Source organism: Selaginella moellendorffii, unplaced genomic scaffold (genome assembly GCF_000143415.4).
Source record: "Selaginella moellendorffii unplaced genomic scaffold, v1.0 SELMOscaffold_54, whole genome shotgun sequence".
NCBI lineage: Eukaryota > Viridiplantae > Streptophyta > Lycopodiopsida > Selaginellales > Selaginellaceae > Selaginella > Selaginella moellendorffii.
In genome coordinates, this window is record NW_003314315.1 from 237,588 (window position 1) to 255,650 (window position 18,063).

The window sequence follows — 18,063 nt, forward strand, 5'->3', positions numbered from 1 at the left end:
TCATGTGGATGCCCCACCCAGGGAAGGGATTTTAATCGAGAAAAATAACCTCTTGTCAACACCATGGACAAGAACGCGCAAACACACAACTCTATCACACCTCTTTGTGCGTGTGATTGAGCAAAGCCCCCGTGTCGCCACGTCGGCGCCCGCGTGGCACGGGCCCTGTACGAAATATCCCGGGATGGTGGCCATGGCCGCCGCCGGCTGGGGCGCGTGGGGGCCCGTACGGGCGACAAAGTAGTGGCCCGGTTCCCAACGCGCCTTGTAGATTCTGCCGCGAACGTCACGCACCAAAAGCCATACAAACCAGGTGAGATAATCAGGTTTTTTAGTTGGGCAATTAGCAGCAAAGTATGTGATTGCCGTACAGACAAAAGAGACACCAATAAGATCCCTGTCTGTCTGTTCCCTGCGCTGTGATGTGTTGCTTGTGGGTGTTGTTGCTCATGTCTCACTTATTGGCGGGTGTACGGACCTTGTCAACGCGGCCACCAAGTAAGTAGCGCCCACCACACCGAACGTGATGACAATGCCACTCGAATATCACTAACCCATCATTCTTTGGTCTCAATCAAGGGCGACAAAAGAATATTTTTGTAAAAAGATAGATGACGTGGCAGTAACGTGGACACACGTCATCTTTTGCAAACACGACGCATTGACACGTCACCGCCCGGTCAGCTTGCCCAATAACACGTAAGCGGACTCGGCCACGTCACTGCTGCCGGGTGCTGCCAGCAGGGACCGCATTGCGAAGCTGGCGCGCTCAAAGTCACCCCATTTCTGACACGCGGACAGGACGGTAAACCACGTCAGCGCAGTCGGGGGCAGTGACATGGTATGGACCACTGCCACGGCGGCGTCCAGCTGGTTGGCCCGCCCGAGCGCGTCAACCACGCAGTGGTAGTGCTCCATGCCAGCTCGGATTCCATACACGCGCGGCATTGCGTCGAGGTAGCGCCGGGCTTTGTCCCAGAGCCCCGCGTGGCTGCAAGCCGTGAGAAGCGACACCAAAGTTACACCATTTACCTCCAAGTTCTCGTCTCGCATTTGATGGAACGAGGAGAAAACCATCGCGATGGAACTTTGGTGACTATATCCCGCGATCAAACAGTTCCAAGTCACGGTGTCTCTCGTCGCAAGAGCATCAAAGACGAGCTGGGCGTGGATCATGCTCCCGCATTTGCCAAGAACATCCACAGCAGAGTTAGCGACGGTGTGGAAGTTTTCAGCTCCATACCTGACCATCACGGCGAAGATCTCCCTGGCGGCGTCCATGGAGGCCATGTTTCCACACGCCTTTAGCACCGGGATGAAAGTTCCAGCGTCCGGTTGACAGCTACCTCGAGCTCGCATCGCAGAGAACGCTTCCAAGGCGAGCTTCTCCTCGCAGTTTTCGACGTAGCCGAGTAGCAGCGTGTTCCACAGCACCACGTCTCGGTCGGAAGCGGCGATGCTGTCGAAAACCTTACGAGCATCTGTGAGGCTCCGGCACTTCGCGTACATGTTGACAAGCGTGCCTGTGATCACTCCTACGGAGCCATAGCCATTCTCCACGACTGCCGAGTGAATGGCCTTGCCTTTGTCCAAACTTTCGACTTTGACAAGCTTCCCATCGACTGGTTTTCCTTCTTCTTTTGCAGCTTGAGCGGTACAGGCCTTGAGAGCAGCGATGAAGGTCTGAGCATTCGGCTTACAACCTTCCAAGGCGGCGGCTAATAACTCCAAAGCCAGCTTTTCTTCCCCGTTCTCAACATAGCCGAGCATCAACGCGTTGAGCGAGAGAACGTTATAGCGAGGCGTTTTCTCGAAGACTCGAAGAGAATCGACCAAGCTTCCACATTTTGCGTAGCATTCGATCAGGCTGCTCGCCAGAAAAACGTCCGAGCCACAGCCAAGCTCCGCCGACTGGCGATGCAAGGCCAGAGCTTTGTCCAGTGACTCGAGCTTATAAAGCTTCCCATCAACCTGTGTCCCAGTCTCTTTCGCGGCCAAAGCTGTGCACGCTTTCAATCCAGCGCTGTAAGTTCGCACGTCCGGTGCAAACTGCATGGACGATATAAGTTCCAAAGCTAAGCCTTCCTCCCCGGCTTTCGTATAGCCCAGTAAAAGCGAGTTCCATGCTACGACGTTCCTGTTTTCCATGCCGTTGAAAACTCTCCAAGCATCCACCAGGTTCCAGCACTTGACGTACATATCGACCAGAGTGTTTGCCACGAAAACATCTGAATCCATTTCACACTTGGAAGCTTGACGATGGATAGCCGATCCTTTCTCTAAAGCCCGAGCTTTCACCAGCCTTCCATCAACCTCCTTGGTAACCTCTTCTTTCACCGCTAGATTGGCGCAAGCCTTCAGAGAAGCGACGAAAGTTTGAGCATCTCCTTCAGCTGGCATAGTGTCTAGCAGATCCAAAACCGCTGCTTCTTCCCAGTTCTCAACGTAGCCGAGTAACAAGGCCGTCCAGAGTGCCGCATTATGAGCGGGAAGCTTGTCGTAAACCCTGCGTGAATCCTTCATGCTCCCACATTTTGCGTACGTATCGATCAGCGTGGTCGCCAAGAAAACGTCGAGCTCAAATCCAGCATTTGCAGCTTCGAGATGGATGCTCATGGATCTTTCCAAAACCTTTCCCGCAGAGCCATCTTGCTGCCGAGGCTCTTCTTTGAGTGCCAGGAGAGAACAAGCCTTGAGTGCCGCAACGTAAGTTCGAGAGTCCCGGCAATTCTCCGCAACGCTTGCAAATAACTCAAGTGCTGTAGCTTCCTCCCCGTTGTCCACATATCCCAGGATTAAAGAGTTCCACACAACGGTGTCTTGCTTGTGCATGCCGTTGAAAACTTCTCGAGCATTGTCCATGTTTCCACACTTCACGTACGCATCAACCAGTGCGCCGAGCAGAAAGATATCCGAGTCCATCCCACCGTTCTTCGTGCGAGAATGAATATCCATGACAGTATCCAGAGTCGCCGTCTTCACACACTTCCCATCAGCTTTTTCTTTTGCTGCACGCCCACTGCAGGCTTTCAGTGCAGCTACGAAAGTCCAGACGTTCGGCGGACAGCCTTGGCTCGGCATGCGGGAGAACAAATCCAAAGCCAGATTCTCACAGTCGTTCTCTGCGTACCCGAGTATCAGCGCTGTCCAGGATACCACCGTGTGAAGCGGCATAGTATCGAACACTTTCCGAGCGTCCTCCATGCTCACACACTTCGCATATGCGTCCACTAAAGCGCTAGCAACGAAGATGTCAGTGTCGCAGCCAGCTTTTTGTGCCTGAGTGTGGATTCCCATGACTTTTTCCAGCGAGCAAACTCTGACGAGCTTTCCCTGGACCTGCTTTCCGCCTTCTTTTCCTGCGAGACCGCTGGAAGCCTTTAGAGCGGCAACGAAACTCCGACCATCTCGGACGTGGCCCACAGTGCCCATGCGGGAGAATAAATCCAGTGCCTGCTCTTCGTCCTTGTTTTCCACATATCCCAACATCAGAGAATTCCAGGAGACCGGGCAGTGACTTGAAACCATGTCGAAGACCACGCAAGCATGGTACAGACTCCCACACTTTAGGTACATGTCGACCAGCGTGCTCGCAACAAAACCTTCGCTTTCGTACCCGAGCTTGGATGCTCTAGCGTGTATCGCCATGCCAATCCGTAATGCCTCCTGTTCTTCTTTTTTTTTCGCCAAAGCGCTGCAAGCTTTAAGCGCCCCCACAAAACTTCGAGCGTTTGGTCGGCATCCTCCTTCTGCTTCCATCCGGGAGAATAACTCAAGAGCTCTCCTTTCTTCCCCATTGTCGACGTACCCCAGCATCAAAGCGTTCCAGCAAACTTCATCACGCTGTAGAGCTTTGGAGAAAACCCCATCGCTGTCCAACATGCTTCCACACTTCGCAAACATGTCGATGAAGGAGCTCGCTACGAAAACTTCCGAGTCGCATCCCACCTTTGCAGCTTGGGCATGAATCTCTCGCCCGACCTCCAAAGCCGCCACCTTCAAGACCTTCGTTCCAATCTTCCTCCCAGCTTCTTTCACCGCCAAACCGGAGCAAGCTTTACCAGCAGCAGCAAAAGTTCGAGCATTCGGTCCAGGGCCTTCGCGTTGGATGCGGCTAAAGAGCTCCAGTGCCAGTTCTTCCTCTCCATTCTCGGCATAGCCCAGCATCAAAGCGTTCCACGAAACCACGCTGCGAGTCTGGATACCATGGAAAACATTGGCCGCCTCTTCCATGAGCCGGCACTTCGCGTACATGCTGATCAGCGTGTTGGCCACGAAGATGTTTGCGTCGATTTCTCCTTGAGCGGCATCGCTGTGGATTTTTCTCCCGATCTCTGAGTCTTTGAGCTTGCTGCATGCTTGTAGTGCCGAAAGAGAAACACCGATGTTTGATCGGAGTGCCTCCGGAGAATGGCTGTGGCGTCCCCATTGCTCGAAAGAAGAACACAAATCGATAGCTGCTAAACTGTGGATGATCTGCGTGGCGAGAAAGAAGAAAATGTGATCGATCGATTGCTAGATCAGCTAGTACCTGCGATCTTGCGCTGGAAACCAATGCCGCATTGCAGCGCCTCGAGGCGCTTCGCATCCCATTGCCCTAACGCAACGAAGAGAAATATTTTAGGGTTCTTGGAGAAATGCTCAAAGTGATCGAGCAATGGATCTTTCGCCCGGCGATGGGCATCGAGGTACGCTCCCAGTGGAATCGCAGTCGCGCATCTTCGGATCGCCAGAGAAGCACGCTCTGGCCGTGATTTCTGGATTGAAGGCGTGCATTCGATCCAAGAATGCCGAGCAAGGGCGGAGAATCCACGCCGACGCAGCAGCGCGTGGAATCGGCTCGAATATCTTCGTGGCCAGCACGCTGATCAACATGTACTGCAAGTGTGGCAGCCTGATCGATGCTCGCCGGGTCTTCGACGCCGTGAAATCCCGCAGCGTCGTCCCTTGGAACGTGATGATACTGGGATACGCAGAGAATGGAGATGGAGCTCTAGCTTTGGATTTTCTCGCCACGATGGACCTCCAGGGGTTTTCCCCGGATTCCCAGACGATAGTGGCTGCTCTCAAGGCGTGCGGTAGCTTGGTTTCGCAAGAACAAGGCAGGGAGATTGGTGGAAGGACTGTGAAGCTGGCTACTCTGGAGAAAGCTTTCGCGATTCACTCTCGAGCCAGGGGATTGATCAAGAACAGTTTTGTGGCGAGCAGCTTGGTGGATCTCTACGCGAAATGCGGAAGCATGGAGGACGCAGAGAGAGCTTTCGAGGGGATGGACTTTCGAGACGTGGTTTCGTGGAACGCATTGATGCTCGGCTATGCCGAGAACGGTGAAGAAGAGCTGGCGATGGAAGTCTTGAGAGCTATGGAGCTCCAGGGATGCCAGGCAAACTCCCGGAGCTTTGTGGCGGCTCTCAAGGCTTGCAGCGGATTGGGAGAGAAGGAAGCTGGGATAGAACTCGATGGAGTGATCGTCAAGGTGAGCTCCATCGAGAAAGGAATGGCTTTGCACTCGCGAGCAGCGAAGATTGGCAGTGACAGGGATAAGTTCGTGGCCAGCGCTGCGATGGACATGTACGTGAAGTGTGGGAGCATGGCGGATGCGCAGAGAGCTTTCGATCGGATGGCTTCTCGCGACGTCGTCTCGTGGAACGCTTTGATCCTCGGCTACGCAGAGACCAACGATCGCGAAAGATCTCTGGAGCTCCTCCAGCTGATGATCCAAAATGGTGGCTGCGACCCAAACTCCCGGACGTTTCTAGCCGCTCTAAAGGCCTGCCGGAGCTCTCAAGCGCTCGCCTCGACGAAAGTGATCCACGGCCTTGCGGCGAGACGCGGTTCTTCCGAGAAAGATGGAGTTCTCGCAAACTCGCTCGTCGACGTCTATGGAAAATGTGGCAGCTTGCTCGACGCGCACCAGGTATTCGATTCACTCCATTCTAGTGACTCCATAACTTGGACCTCGCTTCTCGCAGGATACGCTCGCAAAGGCGACAGCCAGCGAGTCTTCGAGCTCTTTCGATCCATGCGAGACGAAGCCATCGAACCAAACAGCGCCACTTTCGTGTGCCTCCTCACGGCTTGCAGCCACAGCGGCGCAGTGGATCGATCGAAGCAGCTGCTCGAATCGATGCTGTCCAGCCATGGAATTCGCCCAAAGATCGAGCACTACATTTGCGTGATCGACTGCTTGAGCCGGGCCGGGAAGCTGGAAGAAGCGCTGCGCGTGGCTTATGACATGCCTTACGTGGCGGACGACGTGGCGTGGATGACGGTGCTCGGCGGCGCATGTCATAACGGCGGGGCGGCGTGGGCGGGCGGTCGCGCGTTCGAATCCGCGTTGGTGCTGGGCCACGGGTCGCTGGCTCCGTACGCGCTTATGGCCAACATTCTGGAGGGCGAGGGCGTACGGTAGGGCTTAATATCCCCGTCGCCGTGAGAAGCACTTGAACGTTTCCCAGGGAGGAGACGCAACGTTTACGGGCTACCGCCGGTGGCCTCGCGCGATCGATCAGTGGCGCCGCGGCGCCGCCGCGCTGCCTGGTCAATCCTCCGGATCTGCGACGAGCGGGCATCGATCTGAGCAGCAGCGCCGGGGATCTTGGAGCCGCGGGATTTCCAGGTGCTTGTTCTTGCAATTAGGGTAGAGATTGTTGGAAATAATCCCCCTTCTCTTCGTGGATCTTGGCGCAGATGCGAGCGAGCGAGCGAGCTAGAGGAGCTTGCGCTCTAGGCGCCGCGCGGCCAGCGAGGGCATTTTCATTCTTGCCTTGTCGGTGAAGCGAACCTCTTGCCGACTGAGGAGGGAAGGAAGAACAACGCGAAAAAAGAGGATGCCTAAGGATGTCAGCAATCGATCGTCACGAAAATCTCGCGCGCCACACTACCATCCTTACCAGAGCTCCTCCAAAGAGTGTGGCGACGAGGCTCTAGTCTCGAAAGAATGGGAGGACGCGACATGCCCGATTTGCATGGAGATCCCACACAACGCAGTGCTACTCCTTTGCAGCTCCCACGACAATGGATGCCGGCCTTACATGTGTGACACGAGCTATCGCCACTCGAATTGCCTGGACCAGTACAAGAAGCTCTCGGGGAGAGGCGGCGGGCAGTGTAGCAGCCGAGGCGAGGAGGTGATCCACGAGCCACTCTCGTCGGCCGCTGCTGGAGGACCGTCCAGCGCTAGAACTCGCGAGCGATCGGCCGTGAGGATGAGACCTCTCCGGGAGCTCTTGCTCATAGGTGACAGCAACAGTAGCAGCAGCTCTAGACGAGGTGGTGGAAACAGTGGTGGTGGAAACGGTGGTCGCGATGGGTCTGGGACTCCGGGGCGAGCTCTCAGAGGAGTTCCGGGTGTAGGGGTTGTAGAGGAGGAGGCCGAGGCGGAGGTGGCCGACTTCCAGGAGCAGCCCGAGGCGAGGGAAGCGTCCGAGGAGCAGCCGGAAGTAAGGGGCAGCTGCAGTGGAATGGGGGAGTCACTCGACTTGATGTGTCCTCTGTGTAGAGGCAAAGTTGTGGGGTGGAAGGTGGTGGAGCCGGCTCGGCGGCATCTAAACTGCAAGTCGAGGAACTGCGCACAGGAGTCGTGTGGATTCACCGGGAGCTACGACGAGCTGCGGAAGCACGCTCGGTGTGTGCACCCGTTTGCTCGGCCCTCGGACGTGGATCCGGCCCGGCAGAGGGACTGGAGGCACCTGGAACGCGAGCGGGACATAGGGGACGTGTTGAGCACCATCCAGTCGGCCATGCCCGGAGCTCGGATCCTGGGTGACTACGTGATCGACGAGGACAACGATGACCAGGAAGATGAGGGTGATGACAATGATTTTCCTGGCGACGATGGTAATTGGTGGACAGTCTTTTTGCTTTTTCAAGTGTTTGGTCCTGTAGCAGCGACTGGAGCGACTGCAGGTGGTAGTAGCATCCCAAGCAGGCTTAGAGGACTTTCGTCCAGGGTGGTGGCGGCGGCCGCGGCGTCGTCGGCTGCCCCGAGGGAAGCTTTGTGGGGGGAGGATATCCAAATGAACCGTGTTGTTGGCGGTGACGAGGGAAGAACAGGGACTGTGACTAGTTCTTCGTCTGGAAGCGGTGGTGGAGCTAGCTCGAACTCCACTGCTGCTGCTGCTGCTGGTGAGAATGGAGGAGAGATTGTTGGGCCTTTGACAACTCGGAGACGACGAACCAGGCACCACCATCAGCACCAGCAGCACCATCACCAGCGGCAGCAGCACCAGCAGTGAAAAGTTCTTCGTCCGGAGGAGAGATTTGCTCGTGAAGTGATCGACATTTGCTCGACGTCGAAGCGAGATCGAATTCTCGAGGTTGAGAAGTGGTTTTCGCTGGAGAGATCGCTACTTTGCTCCAAATGCCGAGGAGGAAAAGATCGAGCTCGAAAGACTCTTAGAACAATGGAGACTCGCAGGCTCTAAATTATCAAAAAAAAATTTCCTCGTGGTTAAAGCTATTGTCGTCTTTGGTCTCTTCCTGGCCGTCGGATTCTCGGCTCGGGTATCCAACGGCCGGCGTTGAAATGTATGCCGTACACCTTTTTGTTTTTGGCCCAGGTAGGGTTAGGGTCCTGTGCTAGTGTTCTTGGCGAAGGAGAGGAGCAGTGGCGATGCGGCTCGCCCGGATTCGGGCACATTCCCTGCCGTAAGAAAGCATTTCCTTGCAGGAATGGTCCGCGTCGCGATGGCGGAGGAGGCGGGGCGATTCCGGCACAGGCTGCGGCATTCGGATTTCTACTGGAAGAAGCGCAAGGGAATCAGGCGTAGGGAGGGCTGGATCGGTAGCTGGAGCTGAGATTTGGGGAAAATGCAGGGGTAGAGGCGAGATTCTGGCTATGTCGTGGTTCCTGTGGCTCCTGCTACTGGCTGCCTCTCTCAGTGCGTCCCTCGCGCAGCTATCCGGCGACGGCATTGCGCTCCTGGCAGTGAAGAAGGCGCTTGACCCCTCGGACGCTCTCTCTGGGTGGAACGCGGGCAGCGTTGATCCGTGCTTGTGGGCAGGTGTTAGTTGCGCACAGGATCGTAGAGTCACGTCTCTCAACTTGACAGGGGCCTTCTTGGGCACTTGTAGCAGCAGCCACAGCGACTCTTGGGAGAATGTCCAAACGCAGGAGCCGGGATCGTTGGCTTGTTTGCAAGGAGGGTCTTGCATCCTGGAAGGAGTTTTGGCACCGGAGATTGGCAACTTGTCCGAGTTGAGGAGTCTCGTCTTGGGGTATAACAGGTTCAGGGGTGGAATTCCCAGGGAGATTTCCAAGCTGCGCAAGCTCCAGGTGCTCAGCCTCCAGGAGAATTCCTTTTCGGGTGGGATACCGGCAGAGCTTGGAGCTCTTTCCAGCTTAGAGGTGTTGGATCTGGAAGGGAATTCGCTCGACGGCCCAATCCCGCCAGCCATCGCAAGCTGCCGCAGCTTGGTCCATATCAGCCTTGGTAGAAACAAGCTCTCCGGGGGGATTCCAGCGAGTTTGGGAGGACTGTCACGCTTGCGTCACCTTTCTTTGACGTCCAACCAGTTGAGCTCTGTCATTCCTCCGGGGCTACAGGGTCTTTGTGGAACATTGGAGTACTTGGACCTGGGAAGTAACTTTTTTATTCGCGGCATTCCACCTTGGCTGGGAAACTGCTCGAAGCTACAGGTTCTCGTCCTCGAATCGAACTATCTGCAAGGATTTATTCCTTCCGAGCTCGGCCGTCTGGGAATGCTTCAGGTGCTCGATGTGTCGATGAACAGGCTAACAGGTCAGGTTCCGGCAGCTTTAGGTGACTGCTTGGAGCTGTCCTTTCTGGTTTTGACACATCCGAGCTCGTGTGTTTCACCCTTCAACTGTACTACTGGGGATGGTGTCCGGGGTGTTGACAAGGCAGAGTTTAATCAGTTCGATGGTCCGCTTCCGAGCAGCATCTCTAAGTTGCCCAAGCTCCAAGTTCTCTGGGCACCTCATGCAGCGTTAACAGGAGGTATTCCCGACGGGTGGGGGGCCTGTGAGAGGCTGAGGAGCCTCAATCTTGCCGGTAACTCGTTCACGGGTGACTTTCCTCAGGGCCTCGGAAAGTGCTCGTCACTCACGTACTTAGATCTCAGCTTGAACAGGCTAGAGGCTCAGTTACCACCACAGCTGCCAACTTCTTGTATGATCGTCTTCAACGTAAGCAGGAACAGCTTGTCCGGAGGTGTTCCACCCCGAAGGAGCATCGAGTGCAATGACACGCAAGAGCCAGTGGTTTACCCTTCGTTTTGCTCGGGAAGACCGTTTTGCGGGAAACGGAGAAGCGAGACGTGTCTCAGCTCTGGGTTAATCGTTGTGCATGATCTAAGCGGCAACAATTTCTCGGGTCCTGTTCCAGCACCTTTAATAGGCGACGAGCTGCTGGAACAAGAACCGGTATACGAGCTCCTCATGTCGGAGAATAGGCTGGCCGGCAACATCTCGTCCTCCTTTTTTGCCTTCTGTGGAAGGTTCAAGGCGTTCATGGCAAACTTGAGCGACAACCAGATTTCGGGCGAGCTGTCCGGCCAGGATATAGGAGGATGCAAATCCCTGGTACAGTTCAGTGCTTCGAACAATCTGATCGAGGAGGCTCTGCCCAAGGAGCTTGGGACTCTAGGCAACTTGAGCCTCTTGGATCTTTCGCGCAATCGGCTAAGCGGCAGCATTCCAGGTGAACTCGGCGAGCTCCAGATGCTGACGAGCCTTTTCCTCGCGAATAATTCTCTCGTGGGAGATATTCCGGAGAACCTGGGCCAGGCGTCCTCTCTGAGCCTGCTCGACCTCTCCGGCAACACTTTGCACGGGACCATTCCTTCCTCCCTCGCCAACCTCAGTCACCTCGAGTACTTGCTACTGAACAACAACGACTTCTCCGGGACAATACCCCCGGTGCTCTCCGACATCACTTCCTTGGTGGCCGTCAACCTCGCCTTCAACAACTTCTCCGGCTCCGTTCCAAGCTCGGGAAGCTGGGTGGGGATGTGCGACAAGGAGCACTTCCAGGGAAATCCATATCTCAAGCCGTGCCCGACGTCGCTGGCTGCTTTCGGACCCGGATACATGGAGGAAAATCTTGATCCGGTCGCGGCTCCACAGGACCCTCCGGCCGGTGGCGGACTGAGCGTCGTTGTGATTGTGGCGATCACGTCAGGCTGCGCTGTTGCCGTGGTGCTCCTGGTTCTCGTACTCCTGGTCCAGTGCACGAAACAGCGAGTTCCCAGGCCACCTAGAAACCGGGGTGGCAGGAAAGAGGTGGTCATTTTCACCAACATCGGTTTCCGGTTCACGTACGAGAACGTTGTCCGAGCGACTGGGAACTTTAGCGTGGACTACCTGATAGGAAACGGTGGCTTTGGAGCAACTTACAAGGCGGAGATGATGCCCGGCTTGGTGGTGGCCGTGAAGCGGCTCTCCATTGGGAGGTTTCAAGGCGTGCAGCAGTTCGACACGGAGATCCGGACGCTGGGGAGGATCCAGCACTCGAACCTGGTGAAGCTCATCGGCTACCACGCGAGCGAGGGGGAGATGTTCCTCATCTACAACTACTTCCCGCGGGGCAACCTGGAGAGCTTCATCCACAACCGGAGCCGGGGGGAGATGAGCTGGGCGGTGGTGCACAGGATCGCGCTGGGCATCGCGGAAGCGCTGGCCTACTTGCATGACGAGTGCCAGCCAAGGGTGCTCCACCGGGACATCAAGCCGAGCAACATCCTCCTGGACAACAACTTGACGGCGTTTTTGGCCGACTTTGGGCTGGCCCGGCTGCTCGGTGCGTCCGAGACGCATGCCACGACGGACGTGGCTGGGACCTTCGGCTACGTCGCGCCGGAGTATGCCATGACGTGCCGGGTGTCGGACAAGGCGGACGTTTACAGCTATGGAGTGGTGCTGCTGGAGCTGCTATCGGGGAAGAAGGCGCTGGATCCGGCCTTCTCGGACTATGGACACGGGTTTACAATCGTCGGGTGGGCGTGCTTGCTCATCGGACAGGGACGAGCTCACGAGGTGTTCATCGTGGAGCTGTGGGAGATGGGCCCCGAGGCGTTCCTCCTGGAGACGCTCAAGCTGGCGGTGATGTGCACGGTGGATTCGCTCACGGTCAGGCCAACCATGCGGCAAGTGGTGGATCGTTTGAGACATATGGATCAATCGAGCCTCCCCTTCTCGTGACGCTACTACTCCATCCATCCCATTCCAGGTTCTCTCTTTTATCCTGTTTTTCTTTGTTTCTTTTTTTTTCTCTCTCTCTCTCTCTTTTCTCCTCGGACATTTTTTCTTTCTTGGTTTTTCTTTTTCTTTTCTTTCTTTTCTGGTTATTCTTGTTACTTCCTGGGGAGAGATGGAGGAGAGAGTGTCAAGCGAAACTTGCAGGAAGTTTGTCTATATATGATTTATAGAGCAGGGAAGGATTCCTTCTTGTGTTGTATATTGGAAATATAAAGAGGAAAACGCACCTCTTTGAGTTTCTAAAAGCATAAGAGGCCGAGAGGAATTCTAAACAGATCAAATTTCGTTTTTGGAAAAGTAAAACTCAATTATCGAAATCCCACTTATATTTCAGGACAGGGTGCCTTTATGCCTATATAAAGGCTATAAGTGAAATAGGAGGCTATAAGTGAAAAATTGTATATATCAGTTGTATGAATAAAAGATTAAAGTTTATTATTAGCTAACTATTACATTTTCTTTTATTATCATTTTACACAGGCATTGACCACAATAATGCTGTCTAGAAGACTCTAGAATATAATTTGTTTATAGTCCACCACTTGCCCCTATCTGCATGGATGTAATGCATAATTCACTCTTTGGTCCTTCAGTCTTACTCATTTTCTCGCAAACTCTCTGTCCCTGGGGAGTACTATCCCAACTGTTGGAGGCAGGAGCTATTCCCTAAGCATGGCTGCTTGATCTTGCTCTTGGCATAGGAGTGTGGTTTGATCCCGCAATGGCTTGTACCTCGGGCATTAATAGAGGATGTGGAAGACATCCTCTCCCAGGGGGTGTGTGGCATCCATTTTCTACTTGCAACTTGTATGCTCTGGCTAGAGTTGTGCACTGCTATATGGTGGTAACTGGGGAAATCCAGGTGGGCCAGTTGGATTTATCATCGTGCAGTTGTGGTCCTGCTTGCAAGTGCCAGATGAAGCATATAGAATCGTCTATGGCATCAGTAGTTACTTGGTCATAGTGATCTCTTCACAGTCAACCAAGAGCTCAAGTCTAGAGAATCTTGGTGCTGGAAAGTGGATTATTGTCTTTGTTCAAATCCTCAAACATATTGCCTTTTATACAATTATTAAGATCTTATTAAGTATAAGATTGAACTCATAAACTCAATAGAGAAGAGTCTTTGAAGGGTATCTAAACACATGATTTAAAAATGATGGTTTTTAAGGATCTTTTCACTTGGCTGTATTAAGGTATATTTTAGAGTAATCTAGAACCAAGCTAAAGATAAAGAGACATACTTACTAGCTCTTAATTTATATGGTATGAATATACATGCATTTTTCTCATCAAGATTTTATTAAGGAAAGTTTGAATTCTCTCAATTTCTTGGTGGTGTTAGTTCTCTCCGGTGCTTGGAGGAATTTTCAGGAGTTAAAACTCAAGCTAAGACCTCATGCCTCCAGCTGGGCACTAATGAGTAGCACTCTGATGTAATAATAATAATTAGTTTTTATATTGTTTTAAATGTGCTCCTGAGGTTAGATGCTAAATAATGCTAACTCCTTCATAGGCTTGCATAGACAAGTGAATATGAGTTGATATGGGTTTATAATGAGTTGATGCATTATATAACTTATTTGCAAGCTTGTATTTAAAGAAGTTCAAAATTTATGTGGTCAACACGGACAATTTTTACTTTTATTGAACTTGAATCCAATTAATCTTGTGTTTATAATTTATAAATTTTTCTAAACACCTCCTAAAATATTCGTTTACCCTTGTGACGTGTCAAGTAATTCACCACCAAACACTTTACGTGGTGGTCCAAAGCGGCCAATAGGGCTGTTTTGCTTACTAAGCTGGACCGCTCTTGGAAGATTCGTGAGAGTGCCTTACAATCTTCTCACAATCGTGTCATTGAGCTTGCTCTGATACAATGACAAGATCACGAACTGAGATGTATTGCAAAGATCTGCATGATGGACAGTAAATCGTCACTCCTATATCCACGTCCACGCAACACAACAAAGGGGAGTCAGTGTGGGGAGAGATTTTCAGCCATTTGGAAGAAAGGAGATAGAGACCAACTGGGAAGGAGAAGTTCAAGAGGTTTGATAGAAATCCTATTCCTTTGGTCAACGTAAAGATTGGGATGGGTGTGGGAGCTTTGATTCTACTTGGTTTGCTCGCGTTTGTGTTGTGGTGCGGAATCCAGTGCATCCGGCAGATTGGAACTCCCGGGTTTAAGACTTGGCCCCTGATCGGTGTCACTCTGGAGGTGGCCGCGAACTATCACCGGCTTTACGACTGGCTCTCGTGGAATTTCCAGGTCAAGGAGACGATGACAATGTCCGCCACCATGCCCGGACGAAGCTTCCTCTTCACGGTGGATCCAGCAAACGTGGAGCACATCCTCAAGACCAACTTTGCCAATTATCCAAAGGTATAGAAGATCTCGTTCGAGGTCGCTCTCTTCCGAGAAAACTCAGAAATGAGGAGAATTCTCTTGATCTTCTTTTCTTTGTTCTTCACAGGGGGAGGATTTTCAAGAGATTTTCCAGCCCTTGCTCGGGAATGGGATCTTCAACTCAAATGGAGAGGCGTGGAGATTCCAACGCAAGACTGCCAGCTTCGAGTTTGCGTCACGGGTGTTGAGGGATGTCAGCTGCAGGGTTTTCAAAGATCACGCGCTCAAACTCGCCAGGATTGTCCATGGTAGTCAGGAATCGGAAGGATCTTTGGAAATGCAGGCAAGGATCAAAAGCTCTTCTTTTTTATTGAGATCTTCTCGAAAATTTATCCAGGATTTGTTCATGAGGATGACTCTCGACACAATTTGCTACCTCGGTTTCGGCCTCCATCTCGGCGTCCTCGCTCCAAATCTCCCCCGGAACGACTTTGCCACGGCCTTCGATGCCTGCAACGCCATCATCTCCTACCGCTGTGCAGACCCTTTCTGGAAACTCAAGAGGTTCCTCCGGATTGGACTGGAGCGTAACCTCCGGCGCCATCTCCAAGTCGTGGATGATTTCACTCACAGCATCATACAGCAGAGGAGGCTCCAGCTCCAAGATCAGTACAAACACCACCAACATGTAAGAGATACTCCATTCCACTTCCAAGGATCGCCAGTCACGCTCGTATATTTATTCGATTCCTTCGTCTTTCTTTACAGAGCAAACAAGATTTACTGTCGAGATTCATGCTGCTAGACGAGAGCTTCTCCGATGATCATCTCCGCGACGTGATCCTCAACTTCGTCATCGCCGGGAGGGACACCACCGCCAGCACTCTGTCGTATTTCACCTACATGATAGCCTCCCATCCGGATTGCGCCACCAAAATCTACCAGGAGCTCCACGAGTTTGAAGAATTCCAGCTCAGCGACAATTCCCATCGCCCAAGCAGTTTCGAGGACAAGATCCACGGATTTACCCAGCTGCTAACATACGAATCGCTGGCCAAGCTCGTCTATCTCCACGCCGCGCTCATGGAAACTCTCAGGCTCTTCCCTGCCGTACCTCTGGTGAATGAGAGAGAGAATCCCTTTGGATTCTCATTCGAAGCTTCTTGAACTAATGATTTTTCTTTCCAGAACTTCAAACTAGCTGTCACGGATGATGTTCTTCCATCGGGTGCTGTGGTGAAAAGAGGATCCACGGTTTCATATGTGCCTTATTGCATGGCCCGTGTTGAATCAATCTGGGGCTCCGATGCATCGCAGTTTCGTCCCGAGAGATGGCGCAGAGATGGAGCCTGGGATTTCAGCGTCTCTCCATTCAAGTTCACGGCATTCCAGGTAATCTATCGATCGCGAGATTGAGGAGCGAGCGAGCCACATTTTCTTATTGCAGGCAGGGCCCCGCATTTGTTTGGGCAAAGACAGTGCCTTTTTGCAGATGAAGATCACAGCAGCACTCCTGTGCCGATTTTTCGAGTTTCAACTTGTCCCTGGGCAGATTCTGACGTACCGAGTCATGGCCACCATCTCCCTTGTGAATGGTGTCAAAGTCACCACCTCCAACTGCACTTCAGAATAATTTTTGGGTCCTTATATAGAATAAGCAAAAAAACTGTCCATCTTCTCTGTACCACTTTTGAGCTCATAAGATCAATTGAAAGTTAGTACTTTGTTTGTTGTTAGTTCTTTTCCAGAACGGCTAGAAGGGTAACTCAAAGTCTAGCAAGAATGCATTGGTCAGGTGGTTTCAAGTCAAGTAGAAGTCTACTACTTTTGCTATTTGTGAATATGTGATTGCACATGAGTGGATTTTTTATTTACACATCTGCAGATATATTAATTTGTTTTCAATTGTACACAAAATTATAATGTACATAATCACATTTTGATTGCTATAATGGTAATTAAAACATGATTATAATATTTTCATGGGACATGTCATATATAAATTCAACCCACAGGCCAATTCTCTTTTAGAGGCCAATTCCTAATCTTCACAGAAGAAGTGCAATTTCCTCAAAATAAAGATACCACAGAAGGACAAGTGTTTTAGCTGCTCAATCAGAAATATGGTTTCTCTTTTGGGAGGCTGAGAAGATCACTTTAAATTATATGGATCTGGAGGGGCTGAAGAAGATGAGCAAGAACAAGTGTTCATTTACACTTTCATCTTGGGTTAGAGAATGTAGAATTTGTAATCCATACCCAGAGTGCAAGGTGCCCATACATCATGTTCCAAAACACCTATAAGAAATAAATCTATGCAAGTTTCACATGATGTGTTCACAAAAGCAAGATGCTCACCTAGGCCATAGAAACTAATATTTTCACAAGCTTTTTTCTGGTCACTATGTCAAACTTGCAAGGATGTGTATTCAAAAAACTGAGCTCTTGTATTCTTCATACCTTAGAGTGAAAGATTAAAAATGTTGGCAGCAAATATCATTATACTATATCCTCCCTACAGGTTGTAAATCAAAGGTACTTAAGGACCATTGTTATGTGGTTAATAATCCATGAAGATTTTGCATCACATACATACCACTATCATAACACTTTGTTTGAAAATGAATAAGGAGATAAAAACCGAAAATATGTCACATCCCCAAAAGACTGCCAACATCTAAGGATTCCACATAGCTTTTAGATAAAGTGTATATATGGGACAAGCACTCACCTTTATATTTGGAAGGTGTACAATTTGGAGAACAATGACAATAAAAGCAATGTCTTGCAAAAAACCAAGAGCCTCACTTAAACACTCATGATTAGCATGACTCATTAGTATATCTTGAGCAATCCACAAAAGCTTACCTCTTGTTAAACACCATCTTGATTCACTCTCTCTCCACTTACCTCGTAGTGATGTGGCATTAGGCTTTATTTTTGTCTTTTCTCCAGTGCACTCCCTCTCCCGTCCATCACACTCCCGCTCTAAAATTAAACAACTTATTGAACATTTTAAGGTGAATTTTCAAAATGAAATAGCCTTTATTAAGTATTTTCAAAACGAATGGAAGGATAAAGTTAGTATGTGAATCAATTGATTTTTATAATTTATTTTAATTTATATTTGATAGATATATGGGTTGTTGCTGCTCAAAATTTACTTTATGCTAACAAGGAGACAAATAGTTTAATTGAGGCATTCCATGCAAATATGAAAATTATACTATTGTCCCAAAAAAAAACATGTTCGCAATCGAATGATGGATTGGGCAATTCATCAATTTACTACTAAGGTTCATGTGAGGTACTGGTTTACTAGTTATTGCAAAGGTTATAGTTTTATTCGAAACTATGCATACGAAAAACTAATTGATGGTGCGATTGTTAAAGAAAGAAATATTAACAACTCTCAAATAAAATTCGATAAGGACAATACTCGCAAATCTTATGTATAATCCTCTTCAGATCTAACTATATGGTATCTTGT

At 51.0% G+C, this 18,063-nt stretch overlaps 6 protein-coding genes across 6 annotated transcripts; 5 read left to right on the forward strand and 1 right to left on the reverse strand.

Annotated features, from left to right (window-relative positions):
- Window positions 1–546: 546 nt before the first annotated feature.
- Window positions 547–4,606, reverse strand: LOC112350790 (pentatricopeptide repeat-containing protein At3g09040, mitochondrial-like). Its single transcript, XM_024687607.1, has 2 exons — window positions 4,532–4,606; window positions 547–4,476 (listed from the first exon to the last, which is right to left on the reverse strand). The coding sequence occupies exons 1-2, from the start codon at window positions 4,586–4,588 to the stop codon at window positions 670–672; spliced, it is 3,864 nt and encodes a 1,287-aa protein (XP_024543375.1). The 5' UTR covers window positions 4,589–4,606; the 3' UTR covers window positions 547–669.
- Window positions 4,607–4,634: 28 nt separating this feature from the next.
- LOC112350791 (pentatricopeptide repeat-containing protein At4g18520, chloroplastic-like) lies at window positions 4,635–6,281 on the forward strand. The gene is made up of 2 exons (XM_024687609.1): window positions 4,635–5,917; window positions 5,973–6,281. The coding sequence occupies exons 1-2, from the start codon at window positions 4,658–4,660 to the stop codon at window positions 6,177–6,179; spliced, it is 1,467 nt and encodes a 488-aa protein (XP_024543377.1). The 5' UTR covers window positions 4,635–4,657; the 3' UTR covers window positions 6,180–6,281.
- Window positions 6,282–6,420: 139 nt separating this feature from the next.
- LOC112350792 lies at window positions 6,421–8,457 on the forward strand. The gene is made up of 2 exons (XM_024687610.1): window positions 6,421–6,619; window positions 6,691–8,457. The coding sequence occupies exon 2, from the start codon at window positions 6,831–6,833 to the stop codon at window positions 8,235–8,237; it is 1,407 nt and encodes a 468-aa protein (XP_024543378.1). The 5' UTR covers window positions 6,421–6,619; window positions 6,691–6,830; the 3' UTR covers window positions 8,238–8,457.
- A 72-nt stretch (window positions 8,458–8,529) lies between these two features.
- LOC9661043 (LRR receptor-like serine/threonine-protein kinase RPK2) lies at window positions 8,530–12,458 on the forward strand. Its single transcript, XM_024687608.1, has one exon. It carries the CDS (start codon window positions 8,840–8,842, stop codon window positions 12,161–12,163), a length of 3,324 nt encoding a protein of 1,107 aa, XP_024543376.1. The 5' UTR covers window positions 8,530–8,839; the 3' UTR covers window positions 12,164–12,458.
- Window positions 12,459–14,074: 1,616 nt separating this feature from the next.
- LOC112350766 (cytochrome P450 704B1-like) lies at window positions 14,075–14,919 on the forward strand (the record flags this gene model as incomplete). Its single annotated transcript, XM_024687562.1, has 2 exons — window positions 14,075–14,609; window positions 14,701–14,919. Coding segments are annotated over exons 1-2 (510 nt in total), but the record flags the coding sequence as incomplete, so codon positions are not given.
- LOC9661044 (cytochrome P450 704B1) lies at window positions 14,920–16,257 on the forward strand. Its single transcript, XM_024687722.1, has 4 exons — window positions 14,920–15,261; window positions 15,342–15,692; window positions 15,762–15,965; window positions 16,021–16,257. The coding sequence occupies exons 1-4, from the start codon at window positions 14,980–14,982 to the stop codon at window positions 16,204–16,206; spliced, it is 1,023 nt and encodes a 340-aa protein (XP_024543490.1). The 5' UTR covers window positions 14,920–14,979; the 3' UTR covers window positions 16,207–16,257.
- The last annotated feature ends 1,806 nt before the right edge of the window (window positions 16,258–18,063 follow it).

Excerpts from the sequence above, each read along its gene's own strand:
- LOC112350790 (XM_024687607.1), bottom strand. The coding sequence starts at position 4,588 with ATGCGAAGCGCCTCGAGGCGCTGCAATGCGGCATTGGTTTCCAGCGCA. Across the intron at positions 4,477-4,531 it reads TTTCCAGCGCAAGATCGCAG|ATCATCCACAGTTTAGCAGC; the intron begins GTACTAGCTGAT and ends CTCGCCACGCAG.
- LOC112350791 (XM_024687609.1), top strand. The coding sequence starts at position 4,658 with ATGGATCTTTCGCCCGGCGATGGGCATCGAGGTACGCTCCCAGTGGAA. Across the intron at positions 5,918-5,972 it reads GCTTGCTCGACGCGCACCAG|GATACGCTCGCAAAGGCGAC; the intron begins GTATTCGATTCA and ends CGCTTCTCGCAG.
- LOC112350792 (XM_024687610.1), top strand. The coding sequence starts at position 6,831 with ATGCCTAAGGATGTCAGCAATCGATCGTCACGAAAATCTCGCGCGCCA.
- LOC9661043 (XM_024687608.1), top strand. The coding sequence starts at position 8,840 with ATGTCGTGGTTCCTGTGGCTCCTGCTACTGGCTGCCTCTCTCAGTGCG.
- LOC9661044 (XM_024687722.1), top strand. The coding sequence starts at position 14,980 with ATGAGGATGACTCTCGACACAATTTGCTACCTCGGTTTCGGCCTCCAT. Across the intron at positions 15,693-15,761 it reads TCTTCCCTGCCGTACCTCTG|AACTTCAAACTAGCTGTCAC; the intron begins GTGAATGAGAGA and ends TTTTCTTTCCAG. Across the intron at positions 15,966-16,020 it reads TCAAGTTCACGGCATTCCAG|GCAGGGCCCCGCATTTGTTT; the intron begins GTAATCTATCGA and ends TTCTTATTGCAG.